Genomic DNA, 21,563 nt, shown 5'->3' with positions numbered 1-21,563 from the left:
TCTGAGCGGCCCTTCAGCTCATGTCGGTAAAAAAAGGAGTTTCCTTGTTAATGATGACAGAATTACCAGCTTCAGTCAGGATCTTAAGAACTACTGAGGATTTGTTTTCTTCTGAGGTTAATCTACTTATTTTACAACTTTCTGCAGAAGGTTTAAAGAGTGGACTTTGCCATTCTCATTATATATGCATCTGGAGCCAGAGGGTGAACCAGCTGTTAGACTTCCAAAAATTCTTCCAGATAGAATCTATTTAATCATGTTTTTAATCAATAAAATAGTTTGTCTTATAAAAAGAACAGATATTCCTCATATTAACTTCACTCTTATGTCTGTTTAAATGGTAAGTGTAAATCTAGATGACTAATGAATAAATGTTTCATCCTAAATCACAACACTGACATCACCAAAGAAGATCAATTTAGTCTTTTCTGCACAGTTCAGCATCGGTCGCATCTCTTCATAACGACTGTAAGATGAGACGTCATCCATGTGCATCAAGAGCTGGTCGTCCTCAGTGGCATCAATGTTTTTCCTATAGCTTTTATTCAGCCTGTGCGTGTGCCTCTTCAGAGCGGGTAGAGTTGGCTTCAGCAGCCTGTAGGACATCCGTCAGGCTCGGTCTGTCCAGAGGGTTTTTGGAGGGATGAGAGAGAAGCACCCTTCCCGTTTGGTCCAGTAAAAAGTCCCCTCCCAGCTAAAAAAAAAACGGGATTACATAAATAAAACAGCGCAAAGCAAAGTTAGCTATGCATTGACTCTGATAAACATGATGATAGAGGAACACTGCTAAATTTTTAATTCCTTTAAGCTCACAGACTAGTTTATAAATTCTAAGTTTATAAATGCAAAGGATCAGAGATTAATAAAGTCGTATCTGGACTGCAGCAAAGTTGGTTGCATATAAATTAACCTGTTGCTGGCCTTTAATGTTTGGATGGTTTGCATTATACCCGCTGTGTATTATAACATGCTGCAGAAAAATGACCAACAGCTTAAAGTTATGGATTTAGAACAAGCGTAAGATATGATTAAAGTTCAAAACAGTTAAGGCCTAATGGTCTTTTAACAGACATACTGTATTACAAGGCACTAAGTTTTCATCGATATAGGGTTTCTCCATTCCCTTAAAAGGAGTGAAATTTCAGTCAGATAAAAAAAAAGTATCTTAAAAAACACAGAAGATATAAAAAACCAGGATACAAAGAAGCCAAGTCCTATATGAGATGTTTTGAGTTGGACTCCCTCACATGGCATTGTTTTAATTGAAATTTTATTGTAAGTGCATATTTGGCTTTTTTGTGTGTGTTTTTGTACGTATGTAATGATGTGATGTAATTTTGATGCCTATCTTGGCCAGGTCTCCCTTGCAAAAGAGATTTTTAATCTCAATGGGCATTACCTGGTTAAATAAAGGATAAATAAAAAAAATATAGGATTTTAGAGAGTTTTATATTGATGAAAGTGTTCTGAGGGGGATTGAGCCCTAAAGACACCATAAAGGTTCTCATATACAGTTTACATATCATCCCATTAAAGACAATGATAACTTTACACTACTAATTCCAATAACACAAAACTGAAAAAACTTATAATTAAAAAAAAAAAAAAAAATATATATATATATATATATATACTATATATAATATATATATAACTACTTGATAATTTAGTTAAAATAAAACATTGATTTAGAATTTTTATTTAAAGAATACTTTTTTTCCCAGACAAATGGAAATACTTTACTGATGAACAGTGAACCAAGATACCTGTCAACAGGTGCAGAAGTCGGACTGAACATTTCCTGAACATTACAGAAAATCTCTAATTTCACTGACTGCCTCAGTTATTACTTTTTTTCAATTTCAATTTATTTTACTGGCAACTGAAATTTTTTTGTCTAAAACTGAAGGTTATGTAAACGGTCAAGTACAGCTGTACCTAGATTCACCTGCACCATACATAATAATTCATATACCTATATAGTAGTGATGCACAGTATCACTACTATATTGGTCATTTTTAAACATATTGGTATCGGTCCTAATAGTGAAATTGGGTCAGTATTAAAAACTTCTCTTTATTTCTATTTAGTTTCCATGGAAAAATAGCAAAAATATCAATTATCGATCATAAGGGCTGTATTTATTTTCATATCTGTGCTTTGCAACTGTATAGTGATGAAGTAAAGCTGTTCTTAAAGCCAGCAAAGTTCTGTTTGTTTTATTCTATCAGTGCCGTCGTCTTTGTACCTGATAAATGTCTCCCAACAGGCGATATGGGAAATCAGGGAAATCTCTGTTGGCGATGCTGTACTCTGAAAACTGCATCAGGCAGCCAAACTTCAACACCTTGGAGACGGATGAACCAAGCCCAAAACTCCTGTAGACCTGGACCAGACAATACAGGCTAGTTATTTAGAAAGCAAGCATGACTGTCTCTATGGCAACTGTCCCGGTTGTTTTAAAGCCATCATCTGGTCACTAACCTCTCAGACTACATGGTCTGAGCATTTGGATCTCTGAGCTTTAATGATATCATTAAACAGCTTGAGTAAATTCCCCTAACTCTTTTCTTTAGAATGTTTTTGCTACTTCAAAACTATTTCCATATGTGGTAACAAAGTTGTGTGTTTATTTCTCACATTTTCCACCAATGTATCACTTCAACCATCACTTTTCTGTAACGTTAATTACGAATATTCACCTTCCTTTGTGAATCCAAAAGTATTTTAAAGCTGCACCCAGTCTCCTCCAGCCATAGCTGAGCTCCCTCCTCACTGCCAAAGGAAACCACTACGACCTGCACCGACCGAGCCTCCAGGAGGGTCTGCAGGGCAGAGAGATATACAACACCGCTTACAATGCAGCTTTTGTCTTACTGCAGAGATCAAGTGGAGTCAGCAGCTTTAGAAAATACACTTGAACTGTTTGCTTTACCTTTTGGAAAAGGAGTTTTTGCAGCATTTCTCCATAAGGTTTATTTAAACTCTTTTTTTTTTTTTTTACTTTTCACAGTATTTTATAACAAATCATACAAAGTGCACTGACCTGATGGGCCTCCAGCTGGGCCACATGGTCCCGTCATGGCAGCCATCCAAAATGCCCAATGAGAACCAGCAGCAGCTTCTGACCCTTACCTAAGTACTGACCCAGAGTCACACTCCTTGGAAGAAAACAAAAGAAAAAAACACCCCATGTCAAAGTCATACACTGATATAAACTGATGGGAGTGTTTGAAACCTTTCCTTTATCTGGAACAATCAGCTAAGGGTTTAACTGGTTTTAATGGCTGAAGGGTAAACTTACTTTCCTGACCGTGCATTAGAAAACAGAATGTCTGCACTAAGGCTGTCTGCTGTCTGTGCTGCAGAAAGCTGCTCATCTGTCATCTGCAACCCTTTGTCCACGCTCTGCAGGAAGGAGTCCCACTCCGCCTGCAAAATAAATCATAAGAGATAGCTGGAAACAGATTAAAGCTATTTGGTGCAATAAATATAAGTGTGTTGTATATAAAGATTAGAAGTGAAGTAAGCAATCCCTGTTTTGCTTTAACCACACTTTTCTCGTACCAGAATTTGTATGTTTTATGAAAATAGGAAAGGAAAACATAGATGCAAAAGAAAAAAAAGATGTTAAAGGTAGAAGCATAATCAGAACAATGGACATCATTTTAAAGGTTTATAGCAAATGAAAGCAAAGAAGAAAAGACATTTAATAGGGAAAAAGCTTTAATACATATACAGACCTCTAGTTTCAGAAGCTCATCTACTTGTTCTCTGACAGCAGGACAGCTGGGGAAAATGGATTTAAGATACATGCTTAAATCAATAGAGCTCCTCAACATTTTGAATGTCAAATCAAAACGTCCACCATTTATAGCCTATTTATGTATGGTTGTATTATGTGAGTATGTTTCAGGGCGGGGGGGTGGAGACCAGTTATCCAGGGGCCCTGACCTTTAGATAAGTAGAAGACAATCGACTGACGCTAATATAAAGAAGGGCCCATCAGTAGGACCAGTTATCAAAGGCTTGAAATTATCAGCATCTCGTTCCTCTGGGAGATGATTGGAACAGCAAATTAAATAAGCTTAGGTGCTTTGGGATTCTGCTGGATGCCTTCATTTACAGATTTTTTTTGGGAGATTGTCCAACTGAGAATAGATCCCAAGACACCCAGAACTCAATTGGATCTCCTCCTGTTTGGGAATCCATTGGGCTGTCAAGGTTGTTCCTCCTTTACTGGTTTCCTCTATTACCTGATCTTAGATCAGCTGAAATAGCCAAATTAGGCAAAACATTTATTTAAATGTAAATGCTTAGAAGCAGGTTCATTCCACCAAAAACAAAAAAGCTGTTGATGCTGTATCAGCTTAAATAGGCTTGTTGGACATTTTAGTGTAATTGTGTCATAACTTACTGGTAGGATTTCTTCCAAACAGCCTCTGCTTCACTTTTTGTCTTCACTCCAATGCTGAGTGGAAAAAAAAAGTTTCTTCAAAATCCAAATCCGGCCAGTTGCATTGAGAACACACTTTTAAACCTGTACAAAATATATATCATATTTAATATGTTTATATTTTTTACCTTCTATAGAAATTCTCCCCAGCTGTGATCAAACCAAATAAAGTAGTGATCTTACGAGGAACAAAAGTCTCCAGAGAGGCTGTAAAATAACAAAGATGCTTTGTTAGAGGTCTGGTGGATTTGTACAATGCCTTTATATTGGAAATAAGCATGACAGGAATTAGATTAGACCAGCCGGTCTGGTATTTTAATCCATGGAGTTATTCTGAGCGCCATTGTTCAAGAACTGTTTTAATATCAGGAAATATATCTACATTAATATCCTCAGTTGTTTATTATAAAAGTCAGTTTACACCACAACTGATGTAGAACTGAGTGTATTTTTTTATTTTACTTACTTGAATTTCAAGGGATTGACACTTAAGCATTAATAACGTTTCTTATCTATGTAACTAATAAAGTATTAATAGTTTTTTTGTTTGTTTGTTTTTTCTTTTCTTTTAGTTAATGCTTAATTAAAAGTTTTTAAAATGTAACATACCAAAGCAAAATCAAAAACAACAACCAAAGATTATACAGATATATTTATAATTCATCCTACCTGCTGCTTCCTGCTGGGCATTCTGTAGTAAAATTGTACCCAAATTGACCAGCAGACTCAGGCCACTGGTTAAGGCCTCCTCTGATACAGCATCAATCTCCGCCATGGTCACCAGCTCCTACTGACTGCCACCGTTTTCACATCACCTGCACTTAATGGACAGCCCAGCCAGTGAGACCCCTTATCATGAGACAAAAAACAAACACAAAAACATGCCTTTTGCAGTTTAGCACCATCTGGTGGTGAAGAGTCGCCAGACTAACCTATTAATGGTTCTCATAACAGAGGTGGTCCGAGAACTTTTGGGGCCCTGAGCTGATTTTGATGGAAGGAAACAATTTTTTACTCACACCAAAGCCAGAACTGTAACATCATCCGGAAAACTGACTAGCCAAAATGGTGGATATACATACTGAAGCATGAAAACACTTATGACGAAAGGATGACGAACAGAATCCAGTTGATGGACAGGTCCGGCAACTGCAGGAAATTCTTTGGCTTCTTTTAGGCCAGCGCTTCCCAACCTTTTTTGCACCACGGCCCGGTTATATGTCAGACAATATTTTCACGGACCGGCCTTTGAAGTGTGTGTGTGTGTATGGGTGTGGCCATGTCTTTAATACCTGGTGGGGACAATTTCCTAGGAATATGCTACATTTTGGGGACTCATAGTTACTTGCGAGGACCAACAACTGGTCCCCATAAGGAAAGTTTCTCTTCTTGGGGTGGGGGTTAGGTTTAGGACTAAGGTGTGAATTGAGTTTAGGTTAGGTTTAGGGATAGGTATGTGTCGGTAATGGTTATGGTTAGGGCAAGGGTCACGGTTAGGCCATATAAATTAGTGGGAAATGAATGGAAGTCAATGGAAGGTCCCCACAAGGATATTGTGACACAACGTGTGTGTGTGTGTGTGTGTGGGGTGGGGGGGGGGGGGGGGGGGGGTATACGATTAAATGAAATGATACGACTGGCATAAAATCAAATGCAAACAGCATAAAAATATAACTAACCATTACCTTGAATTAGTGGAATCCCTGAGCTTGTTTCTTTGAAACAAGCCGGTCCCATCTAGGCGTAATGGGAGACAAAGACACACGAAGTGTGCTCCTGATGTCCAGTCTGCTCCGTAGCTTTGTTTTTGTCGCTGTAACCGCAGAAAATCCCGCTTCACAAAGATAGGATGTTATAGATAGGATGAGTCTTGAACTGAATTAACCTGTGTCAAGAGGCACAGATGCACCAACTGATGTAATAGGGAGAGAATACTTCAATTTTTCAGATTTTTCAAAATAAAACATCACTCAGACTCTTATCGTCAATAAATTATATATTTATTATTTTTTTCTGTGCGGCCCGGTGGTTGGGGACCGCTATTTTAGGACACTCAAAAGGCCGGCTAAGGTGATGCACTGATACACGGCTCAGTGTAATTGCATATAGTAGCAGAAATTTGTTGATCGAAACCAAAACATCATCTCTTTAGCTCTTTAGCCAAGTTTAAAACAACAAGAACAGGTAGTTTAACATTTAACCATATAAATCATTATTGTTTTTATATTTTTTTCTTTTTTCAAGGCTTTAATTTATCCTTTTATTTGTTACTATTAATTATTGCTTACAAGTTTTAGGCCAACATCTCCTGTTATCCTTTATGATATGGATCAGGATTTTTGTTTGCTTAAAAAAAGTAACTCAGTAACTTTTACTTAAATACTGCTCATGTAAGTTTTACTTTCATTCGAGTAACATTTTGCACTGATAACTGTACATGAGCTTTAGAACTCAATTTTCTTTTAACATTATACAGTTTTCTTCCACTGTCTGCAACTTATTTTTGATTAACTGTATGTGAAAAAAACATTAAAAGCTTTTTATACGGTTTAAGTAGTTAATGAAATCCTGTGTGACCAGAACAGGTGGGAACATTGGAAGCATTAAGTTACTTCTTCAGTTAATTATTTTTGCACTGTACTGTACAGGAGTGATCTGGGGCTCTGCTGGAGCTTTTGTTCCTGCTAATGGGGAGTTTTTTCTCTCCATTGTTACTGCCTGCATGCTCAGTATGTGTCCTGTGTCGTTCCATGCTAATCCAGGAGTTTTTGCATGGAACAAAGTGACCTTGCCATTCTGTAAGGTCACTGACTCGATGCAATGAGCTGGTTTTCCTTGACAGAAACTTTTAACCAATCCAACTGAATTGTCTCTTAAGTGCCTTGAGATTACGCGTGTTGTAAATCAGAATAGAATGGAATGGAATAGCAAAGCAAATGGAGGAAGTTGTGCAACTTGAGCAAAGCGAGATGATTAAAGTGATGTTGGACCTGCAGACAGAGCAAAAGAGAAATTTGCAGCTCAGTTTTCCTAACATTAAGAAAGTAATTTTTTCGTGTTACTTCGAATTTGATCAAGTCAAATGGGAATTAGGGACAAATTTTCAATTTGTGGTAAACCATGACACAAGCCAAAAAATGTGTGACAAATATATCTAATAAAATTAAATTGAAGCCCAACTCAGGGAGATTAGCTTTTGGCTAGTTCTGACCAGTATTGTTAATCTGATTTCTCATTTCGCCCAAACAAATTTATATTTTTGAGCAGCATTTGTGTAAAACATCACCAGTGAAAGGAGGCAACTGAAGTATTTACTCATTAAGATTTAACTGCACTATGGTAATATAATTACCACATTGTTTCAGAACGCTGTTAATCTAATAAAACCTAAACTGAATGATAACTACCTGAAGTCAAATTAATAGTGTTTCAGGAAAAGTAGCAAACAAAGAAAATCATTCTCAGTAAAATTAAAATTATGTTCTGGGTCTGATTTCTTGCCTCAAGACTTAAGCTGATTTGATGGAACCTTAACTCTACGATAAAGGTTCTGGATACGTTTAGTCTCAACTTAAACTAAGTGGAGATTTTATGGCAAAACAAGTCTTTATGCTCAGAAACCCTCCAGTGTAGAGGAATTAGAAACAACTTCTCCAGTGATGCAAAGGGATCACACTGTGCTCCAGAACTCTTGAAGGGAGTTTTTGCTGCCAGTGATGAGCAAACAATGATGGTTAACGAGTTTCGAGCGATTACTCTTCTACATAAGGCTTTCAGTTTATTCAATTTGATGGCTTTAAAAATAAAAAATAATGAGCCTGGTGAAATTCCAGCCCAGTTTGACTGTTCAACATTCAGTCAATAGAAAAAAAAAAACTCCTTCTCTTCAAGCTTTAGGACATAATATTGAAAGATGTTCTCCCCTATGAATCTTAAGCCAAATTGAACCTGATGTCCCAGCAAAACGAGATGATTACAACCAGTCAGCACATATGAAATACATTAAAAATGTTAGTTGTTAAACAAAGCAGGCCCATCAGAAACTGGAGTGAAATACTGCATGATTATGCCCACTTTGTTTCAACAAACTGAGCTTTTAAGGCCTATAAATCTAAGGAAAAGTTCTTCTTTGTGCTTTAACCCCATGCTGGGTCGATATGAAGTCAGGTAACAGCAAATTTTAGACCACTATCCTTCCCAGGGACGTGGCTAGACCTATTTTAGGGTGGCTGAAGTCATCCCTTCGTTGGTATTAGCCACCCCATAATTATTTTGCGATTTTTATTGTTATTTTTTTATTTATTGATTTTTTTTCCATATAACCCCAAACAATTGCAGTAAAGCACTGAAAACGAGCCACCAAGAAGGCAAGTTAATCTGAAGATAAGTTCCTGTTAGTTTATTTACAAACACAATTATTTATACAATTATTAATATCGTTAGGATATTCATTTCCTTCATTGGCTCCGCGTCCAGCGTCACGTCACGTGGTACACGGCCATCAACTGGACCATAGCAGCTGTGCAGTGCAGCAACAGCGCGCCCTTTGAATCTCCACACAGTCATCGAGCTTGATTAGGAAAGTTATGGTTGCGTGCAGATACATACGGTGAGTTTGCCATTTGATGTCAGCGGTTTACATTTTCTTCACTTTACCTGGAGTGAGGAAAGAGACAATATAGGCCTAATAGCTTGTCTGATTCAGTAGGAATTACGTTACCATGGTGAACAAAGTCAGTGGTGTGGGAAAACACGATGTTGTTGTAGCCTACTAGCATCATTATAATAGTTTTGTCACAGGAGCAGTGATGGGCAGTAGCGCCGCTACATGTAGCGAAGCTATTAGTTTAACTACATTTTCAAGTAGCTTGACCGTAGCGTCGCTGCTTTATTTATCAAGTAACTTTCCTGTAGCGACGTTATTGTTTTGATCAAGTAGCGACGTAGCGTCCACAAACGCTACAAAATCCAGGGCAAAACTAAGAAATGAAACCAGGTTTTCTATTTCTAAACAACAATCAGCCACAAAACTACTGTAAATAGCAGTTTCAGCTGACGCTTTATAAGTGGCGTAGTAGCACAGGCACACTCCGTAGGGTTAAACAAGCGCACCTTTTCCGAGGCTGTCGTTCTATTGGCTGGAAAGGTTGCTAGGCAACGATCCAACTGCAGTCTGAGAGAGCAAAACAAATCCGCAAGCAGAGCGTAACTGAGACCCGTGCAGAGCGGAGATGGAGGCAAGCGAGAGGAAAAAATATCTGTGATAATATAGAAAATATCTGTTTAAATCTGAGAGAAGAAACAAAGATTTTTGAGAGAAGAGAAAATATTTGAGAGAGAGCGCATGTTTTGAGTGTGAGCATTATAAGTTTTGAGTGCAAGAAGATGAAATTCTTTTCTCTAATTGAAGTTATGTGCTCTTGCATTATGGCAGGATAATTCTCCCATATCTATGTGCCACCAGTCTGATAGGGCGACACTGTGTGATATGGTAGTGCTTCCTTGGGTTGACTATAGTTCTAAGTTGTACGTTTCATATACTGTTGATTTTGTGTTTTCATTAATACATTGTACTTAAAAATACTTCCTTTATTTGCATTAAAACTTTGTCAGACTGATGTGAAAAAGTCTCAAGGATATCCTTCTTTGCAATGATGCTATTGCCTATTGCCTACTGTCCATTTATGCAACTTGTATTTTGTGGTTAAACTTTAGATTAAGCAGAAATCTATCAAAGATAATGCTGCATTTATTGTTAAGTTCCTCACATATATGTGTTTCTCTCTGTGCCAGGTGTAGAGAAAGACATGCCAAAGTCCAGGTCACACACACACACCAAGCACACACACAGAAACAGGGTTATTGCAAAGCAGACAGGGGTTCCTGACAGGTTGTGGGTGCAGGGGAGATGGGGAAAGATGAATGGCCAGGTTAAGGGTTTATGAAGATGTTGGGAGTCTGTTGGTTAGACAACTGTCTTCTGTAGAAGGTTTCCATTATGATGAGTGGCGAACCACTTGCCTTCTTCCATTTATGCAGTAATGCATGGCACCTACCATTTACTCTTTGTAATTTAGCACATTTTAACTGGTGTAGTTTAGTTGGTGAAGTAGCATTAGTGAGGGAAGTGTTTCCCAGGTATGTTGCTCTTAAAATAATGAATTTATAGACAGCGCCTTAGAAAGTGCACTGAAAAAATTTCGGCACGCGCTTCGCGCGCGCAATATCTTACCTAGGGGCTAAGCCACCCATGTCTCTCAAACCTAGTGACGGCCCTGATCCTTCCTTTTTCTTTTTTTTGTTAAAAATTACCATCTCAAAGGTAATATTCTATCAAATAATGGAAACAGTTACTTTTCAATGAATTATTTGGATAAATATAAAAGCCAAATTTATGCCCTTTTTGACTTTCAAACCATTTCAGCAACTTTATAAAGTATCTGTAATTAAAATCAGCTTTGACACTTTTTATTGTTAGAAAAAACAAATTTGGTAGGAAATAATCTCTGTGCTCCATATAAAAACCTGGATAATCAATATAACGTCTAGGTCTGATAGGTAGTGTAAAGAAAATAAAAAAATAGTGTTTCCAGTTCAAATTAAAAGTCAAAGACAGAACAGTCAGAGGTGTTAAAGAACAGCGGAAGGCTGGTTTTATACATAGATAAATCCTAAAGCTTATCTGTAAACCTAAAACCATCTGAATGCAGATGAATCTGTTTATTTTAATTATGCAAATACAATCCACCACAACAAAAATATTGATTCTGCTTTAATCACTTAGATTAATTGTCTTGTATCCAACTATACACTCACCGGCCACTTTATTAGGTACACCTGTCCAACTGCTCGTTAACACTTAATTTCTAAGCAGCCAATCACATGGCGGCAACTCAGTGCATTTAGGCATGTAGACATGGTCAAGACAATCTCCTGCAGTTCAAACCGAGCATCAGTATGGGTAAGAAAGGTGATTTGAGTGACTTTGAACGTGGCATGATTGTTGGTGCCAGAAGAAACTGCTGATCTACTGGGATTTTCACGCACAACCATCTCTAGGGTTTACAGAGAATGGTCCGAAAAAGAAAAAACATCCAGTGAGCGGCAGTTCTGTGGGCGGAAATGCCTTGTTGATGCCAGAGGTCAGAGGAGAATGGCCAGACTGGTTCGAGCTGATAGAAGGGCAACAGTGACTCAAATAACCACCCGTTACAACCAAGGTGGGCAGAAGAGCATCTCTGAACACACAGTACGTCGAACTTTGAGGCAGATGGGCTACAGCAGCAGAAGACCACACCGGGTGCCACTCCTTTCAGCTAAGAACAGGAAACTGAGGCTACAATTTGCACAAGCTAATCGAAATTGGACAATAGAAGATTGGAAAAACGTTGCCTGGTCTGATGAGTCTCGATTTCTGCTGCGACATTCGGATGGTAGGGTCAGAATTTGGCGTCTACAGCATGAAAGCATGGATCCATCCTGCCTTGTATCAACGGTTCAGGCTTGTGGTGTCATGGTGTGGGGAATATTTTCTTGGCACTCTCTGGGCCCCTTGATACCAATTGAGCATCGCTTCAACGCCACAGCCTACCTGAGTATTGTTGCTGACCATGTCCATCCCTTTATGACCACAATGTACCCAACTTCTGATGGCTACTTTCAGCAGGATAATGCGCCATGTCATAAAGCTGGAATCATCTCAGACTGGTTTCTTGAACATGACAATGAGTTCACTGTACTCAAATGGCCTCCACAGTCACCAGATCTCAATCCAATAGAGTATCTTTGGGATGTGGTGGAACGGGAGATTCGCATCATGGATGTGCAGCCGACAAATCTGCGGCAACTGTGTGATGCCATCATGTCAATACGGACCAAACTCCCTGAGGAATGCTTCCAGCACCTTGTTGAATCTATGCCACGAAGAATTGAGGCAGTTCTGAAGGCAAAAAGGGGTCCAACCCGTTACTAGCATGGGGTACCTAATAAAGTGGCCGGTGAGTGTAAGTCTTAAAAGTAGATTATTAAAAAGTCAAACCCATTGCGTTAATTTATACAATTAGATTAGCTTGTTAGCTTTAACAGCTTTGACTGAGTTTCTGATCGGATGTTCTAAGGTAATTATAATTTTTTTCTAGTCTTCGAACACCTCTGATTGATGCTGGTTTGCATTACTGTGCAGATGATAGGAAACAGCTGCAGAACAAAGTGACTGTAAGCGCTGATAGAAATAAGACACGCTGCTTAAAAAGTATCTCAAGTAAAATCCAGTAGCCTTGAACGTTTTTTCAAATGTTTTTAATTACAACTTTTATCTTATTGCATCCACACCGGTGGTGGAAGATTTCAAAGTGCCAATTACAGTCGGCCTTTTCAAATCAAACTGTTCTTTAGACGCTGACCTAAAACTAAATTATTTCTAAGCCACCTGCTTTATAATCTAGGGCAAATTAAGATGAGATTTGGTTGAGATAATCCTCATGTGGATATGCTCCATGGATGGGTTTTGTGCTTTTAGTACTTCAATGCGTAGAGAGAGAGAGAGAGAGCGAAGGTGGACACAATCGCTTCTATTTTCCAATAGACTGGAAGAGCCTGGTAGTGAGGGAGAAATAAACAACAAGCTAAAAACAAAAGATTAGAACCAAATATTCACTTTAACCATCCGGCTGTGATTTTGTTTAACTGTTGTTTTACAAAGACTGCATCTGAAACAAATTACCGGGGTTATTTTAGAAGCATATCAGTCAAATCATAATAAATAAATCCAAAAGTGATCGTTAGAGAATATTTAAGGAAGAGTTAGGTGAGAACATTTTCCTTTTTTATGTATTCAAACTGAAATAAATCAAGTATCAATGCTAAACTGGGATCCAGTGATGTTTGGGAAGTAGAACTCTGTGCCTTTGCTGAGTTGTGCAGAAGCTCCATTTTTAAGACTTTCTTTGACGGATTTCTCTGAGCGTTGGAAGACGTTTCAAGACTTCTTTGGACAATGTGAAGACGAGTCTGTGTTTAGGACTTCTATCATTGTTCTGATGGACGGGAAGGTCTCTGCTACCGATGGAAGACTTCGGTACCAACTCGGTAAACTGCGAACAGGAAGAGTTTTAGTCAGATCGGGCTTTCAGGGCAGATAAAGCAGAATAAGAAGCAAAAGAAACAGTTTCCTTACTGTACCTTTTGAGATTCATCCAGCTTTTTGCCGTTTTACTGAAGTTTTCTGGACTTGGTGCCGTCATTGCTTCGAAATCTACCAGCTGAAGAAAAAAGAGGAAAAAACAAATACCACATTAAAGGAGTCATCACCTGGAAATGTGACGTTTTCATTTAAAGGGACTGCATTGTGCGATAATCCATATCAGCCATGAAAAATCTGTATTGATGTCTACAAACATTTCTCTAATGAAAAACTCAAATTGGTTAATTTGTTGATTAGTTTTCCCAATAATTGTTTAATAATCTGATAGCAAATGTTCCATAAGGAAGACGTTTTACTAAATCAAACCGGGTGAAACTTAAACTTTTCCACTTGAGGAGTTCTGGAAAGAGCATCTTGATGGGTGGGTGGGTAGCTCTATCAGCTAAAGGCATGTTATATAGTCTCTATACTCCAATTAACGATAAATTGATAACTAAATGGTTTTAATGATCGATTAATCCGATTGTTTCAGCCCTGGTCAACATATTTTCAGGCTGAGTGTAAAATACAATATTTTGTAGCATTTTCAATTAAAAAGGTGTTTTATGGCCTATGGATAAATCAACTACATGATTACATTAGAAAAGGTCCAGAATCTTTTTACTTATTCATAATTCTCTCATATTTGTTTAAATATTTTAATACAGACACAAAAAAAACATTTGATCATGATAAAACCAATTAATATACACCAAATGTCCCTCCTCATAATGTTTTTACCCTTAATAGAATCCCAGTAGTGCCTGTTTGGAGCAAACGTGCGCCATCTGCTGTTATGGAACTACTAGAAAGTCAGATGGTGGCCACTGAGGCAGATACTTAAAATATCTGGATCTAATTGGAAGAACAACCAGTGGTTACTTTGAAAGAATAATTAGTTATAGTTACTAGTTACATCTCCCAAAAAGTAACTGAGTTACTAACTGAGTTACTCCACAATAAAAGTAACTAGTTACTAGTAAAAGTAACTATTGCGTTACTTTTGCGTTTCTCGCCCCCGTAACCCTCACCACCCAGCCCCCACCTTCTCGCCGTGTGTTTCTAAAGCCAGCTGAATAGAGCGGACAAGGACCTGCAGAGAGTTTAGCATTTATTGCAACTCAACCTAAATGACATCAGGGGGGAACGCCATGTGAAGTTTTTTAACAGGACATTCAGATCTGGTGAGTATATGAAATTAATAACTGGGGATGTCTAATTCTGAAATCCTGTGTGTTTGGGTTGTTATAGATACTGCAACATCTATCTATCCATCTATCTATCTAGATGTATACTCTGTGTGTGACATAAAATATGGATCTCCATCCCTGCCACAAAGGCCATCAAATAATGTTTAAAATAAAAAATACAGTAGGTTGAAAAGGCAGAGTATTCATCCATCCATCCATCCATCCATCCATCCATCCATCCATCCATCCATCCATCCATCCATCCATCCATCCATCCATCCATCCATCCATCCATCCATCCATCTCCCTTTCTCCATATAGGCTATCATTTGATCGTTCACGCTCTCCATAGTTCTCCTGTGGCGCGAGCACAGGGCGACTGTTGCGCGCCTTTAGCGAGCATGCGCATTTCCTGTCGCTTGCGCGGTGAATCGTGCCGCCTGCTATGTGCGGAGATGCAGGGGAAACCGTATCTGATGGGGAAACTCAGCTCGACGTAACATCGGTATTTCCATCAGGAAAACGTTGTTTTGCTGCTGGAGTCCTCCTCACTCTCCATCTCTCTGTGTGTGCTGTATGTTAACACCCGCCAGCAGAAACACCCACCTACCCAACTGACAGACGGAATCTCACTATACATCAGCCAATCTCATCCTCCCCTCTCTCATGACAAGGCGCGCACAAGTCCTATCATGAAAAAAGGTTCATTGTGCGACCTGAGTAACGTGCAGTAACGGGGTGTCTGCAATGGTAACTGCGTTATAGTTACAGTCAAAGTAATTAGTTAGATTACTCGTTACTAAAACAAGGTAACGGCGCTTTTAACGCCGTTACTCCCATCACTGAGAACAACCCATATTAATTAAATAAACTGATCTTCAGTAGCCTCATGTTCTAGTCAATCCTAACCCAGAGCTTGCTATCAGGACATCAAGGAGAAAAGAAAGTATTCCTATTTCTACCAAATGCAAACAGTGACACATCTGATATGTTAGACTGTAGAAACTAAGCATTGCCGTCGCTGGTATCAGTATCTATAAGCAGCTTTATCCATGTTTGACTCTGCAGTGACATCTGATTGCCTCTGATCCCTTTTGGAATCAAACATACTTTTGCATTTTTATTCCACACTGGATCTTAGGCTTTTCCTTATTATTTTACACCTTCGCTGTGAGATGCTATCCTGCTTAGTACTTCCTTTTCCCACCCCTGTCGTACCTCTGCTGTCATTGTAAATACAAACAAATGGCTTTAACAAACTTAGCAAAAACTAAAGAATAAAACACATAATTCACCATCAGGATGCAGTAATCTTTCAGAAACACTTTGTATGCAATCAGAGTGAGCTACTGATGTATAGTTAAAAAAAATATTTTTACTTTTTAAAGATAAATAAAATACCTTAGACTTATTCTAACTTACAAATGTATCAACATCTCTGTTGTTTTTGCAAAGTCTTTTTCATTGTAGTAAACTGTCTGTTGTTATTTTTATATGCAAAAATACACAAAAAATGGAAAGCTTCAGTTTGAGAGAATGTCAGACAGAAAGAAAAATAAAATTTTCATAGTGTGTTTAAATATCTGTTTCAAACTGTGGGAAGTTCAGCTTTACTGACTGTTTCTCTGCTTTTATATTTACCTTTCCTTTTGGGATCCTACCAATGACCTCCTTCCCACTGGCCATCAGCGCCCCCATAACAACCGAGTACGCCACAACACTGAGGACAAAAACACCCATCCTTTAGAGTTTGTCTTTTACTTTTTAACCAAACATCTTTATACATATATATAACTATGCCCATATGTATTTTGACAGAAATGTACCTGGATCCTCTGGATAGAGGCATGAGGTTGCAGAAGTAATATATTAAAGAAAGGATAAGGTTGCAGACCGCATCTGCGTCCTAACAGAAAAATGACAAAATCAGCTTTGTTTGTTCAAATACATCCTCCTTCTACAGCAGTTCATATTAGTAACAACACATAACAAAGATGTTAGTTGTTTTTGTATTACATGAGAGTGAAATCTGGAGCTTTTAACGCATTAGGGACCCAGAAAAGAATAAACAGAGTGGGGGTTTTGTTCCAGTGTTTACATGCAAGATCTCCATTTACAATTTTATGTAAAACTAATTTTCATTAAGGCTCTAATAGGAACTAAAATAACTGAGCTTGTTAGAGCAGAAATGCAAAAATAGAAAATGTTTATTGTCATTATGGACCAATAAGAAGTCATGGTTCATACAAAGAGACCACTTAAAGGGCCATGTCACATTTTCTGAAAAATGTGGACTGCATTTGATCATCTCTACTGAAAGGTATAAAATATTTTTTTGTGACCGGAGTTGTTGTGCACAAGATATTCTTTAAAACAATTTGTGTTTAATATTGTTGTTCTTGTAAAAAAAACACAAAAAAACAGAAAAATTATGTATTGCTGAAAAAAACTTAACTAAAGAGACATAGGCAGCAACGATTTCAACGATTGTCCCACTTATTGCACATTTAAAAAGCACCTTAAACAGTTTCTTAAAAGCTCCCAGTCATGCACTCACTAATTTTATTGTTTTAATGTGTTTTGACTGATATTGTATTATGTGATCTTGTGTTGTTTTGTCTTCCTGCCTCAGGACGACAGATGTAAATTAGCAACTATGCTATAATCTGGCTCATTTACAATCTGTACAGAAGTATAAAATTGTTCATTAATGTGCTCTGTCCTAATTAAATAAATAAATAAACGATTTCAATGGATTTAAGAAACTGATCATTGTATGTTGTAGTAAACTACCAAATTTTGTCTAAGCAGAAAGAAGTTTACTTTATTAAAGACAACAAACATCAAAATATTATGGTCACATGTCTATTCTGGGGAATATTTCCCCCAAATTCTTCACAGTTACTGGACTGCATATTTGTTTTGCGCGTTTGCCAAAATTGGCTGTGTTTGAGAGGAGAAGCTTGTTTTGGGAAATCTTACCCCAAGCTCAGTAGAAAGCATGAGGGCCTTTCCTTTAACTGTGAGATCTTTGTAGATAGACTCGATCTCTGATTGGTACTGCTGGGTCCGTTCCTCTGTTGTCTGGGTCTCTACTGAGAACAACATGTTTCCCACCCTACCAACACAAAAAAATCACACAAAATATTAAATAATAGAAAAAACTACGGAAAAAAAACAAGGTGCTGATAGTGATCTTTGTTTTATAGATAATAAATCCCAGAATTGCCACTTCATTGCTTTAGTTTCTAAGTAGAATTATGATAAATGTATCCCAGATGTTTGTACAGTAGTCTGGATGGATGTTTAAGTAGACGTATAGCTCAATTATTGAAGGATGGATCGATTAATGGTGGATCGATTTATTGATATACATGAATAGATAGTGGAAGTATTTACGGCCTATAATCATCAGGAAAAGATACTTAAGTCTGTTATAACAACTGTTTTTTCAAGTCCGTCAATGATTCTTGAGTAAACGATGCCTACATAACACATGTCCTTCTCATTAAACCAGTAGAAATTTTAATCAATACCTATGTAGTAATATGTAACCTTTTTATCCAAACAATACATTATTTTTGAAGTATACATCACAGAACGTCTCAGGTTCTAAAGAATAAAAGTATTCATTGTACAGAAAAAAATCCATCGAATAAATAGTTCTATAAATCTTGAGAGGTCCAAAATATAATATGTAAACTTATTAATATTTGCTTCTGGTTATGATTAGGGGTGTAAATAATAAGCGTTTTGTATCGATGCATTGATCCAACAGCCAACGATCCGATGCATCGACATGTCCAATCGAGTCAAGAATCGATTCATGTTTTTATTTTTTCCTCCGGTCCATTTTTATCCATTTTGCTCCTGGGCGTAATTCTCCCTCCCGTGCTGCGGTGGCGCTAAACCTATTTTGCCCTCCTACCTCGCTTCCTGGTTATACTCTTACAGCAGTGTGTTGCAGTGAGCTTGACACAGACATTTTTATATTATGCTCAATATTGAAGCGTGGTCTGTGCTACACGCTGTGGGTCTAGATACGGCCGAGGCGGCAAGGAAGTGGGGGCGAGTTTAGTTCGACGACGGAGGGACATGAGGGCCAAAAAGAGCGGAGATCCAGGTGGAAAAAGGGTCCCAGCGTTCTCGCGCACCTCGCTCTTCTAGCGGGTCAAACTTCACGAGTTGTTTTCCCCATTTTTGGTCATAGAAACAAAACAAGCCGTCCTCCTGTCTGCGGTCAGCTACAATTTGGGAGAGGTGCAGCGGAGCGTCTTTGGAGGGGGCGGGACGTCTGGATACAAGGTATTGCATTGCACTCATTGCACTGATTATGTGCAGTATTTTTTTATGCAACTTTTCTACTTCTGTTATTTGCTGTTGTTTCTAAAAAAAATGCATAACGATATTACAGCTTTCATTGATTTATTTCAAACTTGAAACTTTGTTTATCCTGTAAGGTGTAAAAGAAAGAGAAATTTTTTTTTACCGATTAATCAAATCGAATCGTATCGTGGTGTATTCTTGAGTATTGAAAAAAATCGAATCGTTGGGTCAGGAAATCGATACTGAATCGAATCGCCATGATGGATGTGATTTACACCCCTAGTTATGATGCCAATGTCCATGGAAGAATTCTGCATAAGGCGTTGCTAGACTGTAGCAGTTTTGTAATAGAGCTAAAAAATGGCTTATATTTTGCATTACAGTTTTTAAATGTAAGCCAAAGAAAAAACAAACTAAAAAAGAAGCACAAGGGTAATATGGGTCAAGCTTTTGTGTGTTGGTGCAGACTTAAGGAAGCATAGGGACTCAGAAGCCTCATGGAGGACGCCGCTTTCCTTCCGGACAGGTAAGTTAATAGTTTAGATTCTTAACGACTGTTGATTCAATAATGAATCTTACTGGACTGTACGTGTAATAATCAGCTGAAGCCCAAAGGAAGCTTTGAAAGACTTTCAGAAGATCTGGAAACTACCAGAACCTCTGACTCTGGTCTTTGTATCAGAGATCTAATGTCACCTGTCTCCAGTGATGGTGATTGTAAAGCCGTCATACTCCTTCCCAGCATCCTTCAGGCTTGGCACCTTGGAGTTCACCGTGAATCCGTCTCTGGTTTTACTGTTAAACTGCTTCAAGAAATAAACTCACATAACCAACAATCCTGGAAAAAACACTTTAAAACCACATATTAATCCTTTTTGTCACTTAGCTATCAACTTAATTTCTCCTCATTTTTTCTTACCTTCATTATTGGCAGAAGATCTTCTACTTTATTCACATTTTCAAGTGCTTGGCGGACCTCCAGGAGGCCTCTTGGGTTATACGCCCTGATCCAGGTGAAATAAAACAAAAACATTTTAATGATCTCAGAGTCACGGTGAGAAAAAGAGAACTAATAAGGCTCTCTCTGTACACAGAAATGCTGTAATTTACCCGTGGTACACTAATATTCTGTCTTTGATAAATTCTAGGATGTTGTCAAAGTAGGCCAGGTATCTGATGTTAATAATCTGCCCCCTGAAATGAAAAGAAAAGTAACATCAGAAGACTAAAGATGAGTTGATATTTGAGATGCTTTGGGGACACAGTTCAGGCGCCATGTGGTTACCTGATGAGATTGATGTGATTGTTGAAGCCTCGACTTAGGCTCCTGGCTGGCATCTGATCTAACCAAAGGACCGGCTGGTCTGGATCTGCGATCCTACAGGAACAGGAAAAGCCTGATTATAAAGTGTCCAACAAAGGAAAGGTCCAACTCTATTATACGCCTGTATTCCCTCCCCCATCCCTCCTTAAGTCTCTCCTTGACATATTTTCAGAAGTATGTGAGTCATTCTTGTGAAATAGGGTGTGTTTTTGTCTTTTTCTAAAATATTAGCATCACATTCTCCTATTATTCACATTATAGCTGACACAGAATAAAGAATTATACAAAACATTTCTTAATTCTTGTTTGTTTTTCACTAAAAACAAACATTTAAATGATTTAGGCAAATGTTTCTGTTTTTGTAACCTTGCACTTAATGTTTATCTCTGTAAATAACCGAACCACATTCTTTTAATTTGGTATGTTTTCATAGTAGAATATAAGAGAGCAAGATGTCTGGTTAATTAAAATGCAACAATGACAAAGTTTAAAACTTCTTTTCAATCTTTAATGAGACATAAACCTTGGAAAATGTAACGGATGAACGTAAGAGGAGTAAAAACAAAGAAAATAAACACACAATTACCTGCCTGGATAAATGTGAAAAACCTTCAGCTAATACTTTGCTGAACCGTAGTTTGATTCACTTTCTGCATTCGCTTTATATTAGATGATGTTCTCCTAATCTATCAGCATGAGGAAACACTTGTCCTGCACCGTCTTCTTGAAGAAATGACAGATTTTGTTCAGGAATTTGGCCAAAAACTTCCAAAATTTGCATTTTCTTATTGTTAGACTCAATAAGAAGGAGAATCTGATGCACTGCAACCACCTGATCCAACATAAGAATAATATAGCTCTATTTGTTAAGCTTAAAAAACATTGCTTCTTAACAGATGGCATGTATAAGGCTTATAAATACTCAGATAATTTTAACAGGAGTACATTGGAGAAGCCTAAATGCAGCAGATTTGCTGCCTAATTGGGAGCTTTCATTCTCTTAGGTTTAGTTCCACATTCTCTGTGTTCTCAGATTTCAAACCCATGTTTTTTAACCAGTTATTAGCTTCTGTCTAGACATAATG

The 21,563-nt window shown here is 37.9% G+C and overlaps 2 protein-coding genes across 3 annotated transcripts in view; both read right to left on the bottom strand.

The window, feature by feature from the left end:
• Positions 1-247: 247 nt before the first annotated feature.
• On the bottom strand, positions 248-5,294 carry selenol (selenoprotein L). The gene is made up of 9 exons (XM_038303684.1): positions 5,127-5,294; positions 4,586-4,664; positions 4,419-4,472; positions 3,745-3,790; positions 3,306-3,433; positions 3,048-3,162; positions 2,704-2,826; positions 2,250-2,387; positions 248-694 (listed from the first exon to the last, which is right to left on the bottom strand). Exons 1-9 carry the CDS (start codon positions 5,230-5,232, stop codon positions 542-544), a joined length of 942 nt encoding a protein of 313 aa, XP_038159612.1. The 5' UTR covers positions 5,233-5,294; the 3' UTR covers positions 248-541.
• An 8,030-nt stretch (positions 5,295-13,324) lies between these two features.
• ttc13 (tetratricopeptide repeat domain 13) overlaps positions 13,325-21,563 on the bottom strand; it is a 34,993-nt gene continuing 26,754 nt past the window's right edge. Inside the window, exons 15-23 of one of the 2 annotated variants that reach the window (XM_038303687.1) lie at positions 20,440-20,532; positions 20,265-20,348; positions 20,074-20,158; positions 19,851-19,957; positions 17,811-17,946; positions 16,655-16,734; positions 16,470-16,548; positions 13,638-13,717; positions 13,325-13,549 (exon numbers count right to left, since the gene is read on the bottom strand). In XM_038303687.1, the coding sequence (XP_038159615.1) occupies positions 13,435-13,549; positions 13,638-13,717; positions 16,470-16,548; positions 16,655-16,734; positions 17,811-17,946; positions 19,851-19,957; positions 20,074-20,158; positions 20,265-20,348; positions 20,440-20,532 (859 nt within the window). In that variant the 3' untranslated portion in view covers positions 13,325-13,434. Of the gene's footprint in view, positions 13,550-13,637; positions 13,718-16,469; positions 16,549-16,654; positions 16,735-17,810; positions 17,947-19,850; positions 19,961-20,073; positions 20,159-20,264; positions 20,349-20,439; positions 20,533-21,563 lie in introns of both variants that reach the window. The other variant, XM_038303686.1, reaches the window with a different exon arrangement.

Source organism: Cyprinodon tularosa, unplaced genomic scaffold (assembly GCF_016077235.1).
Source record: "Cyprinodon tularosa strain WSP-4 unplaced genomic scaffold, ASM1607723v1 ctg517, whole genome shotgun sequence".
NCBI classification, from domain to species: Eukaryota; Metazoa; Chordata; class Actinopteri; order Cyprinodontiformes; family Cyprinodontidae; genus Cyprinodon; species Cyprinodon tularosa.
This window is presented reverse-complemented; position numbering and strand designations above follow the sequence as displayed.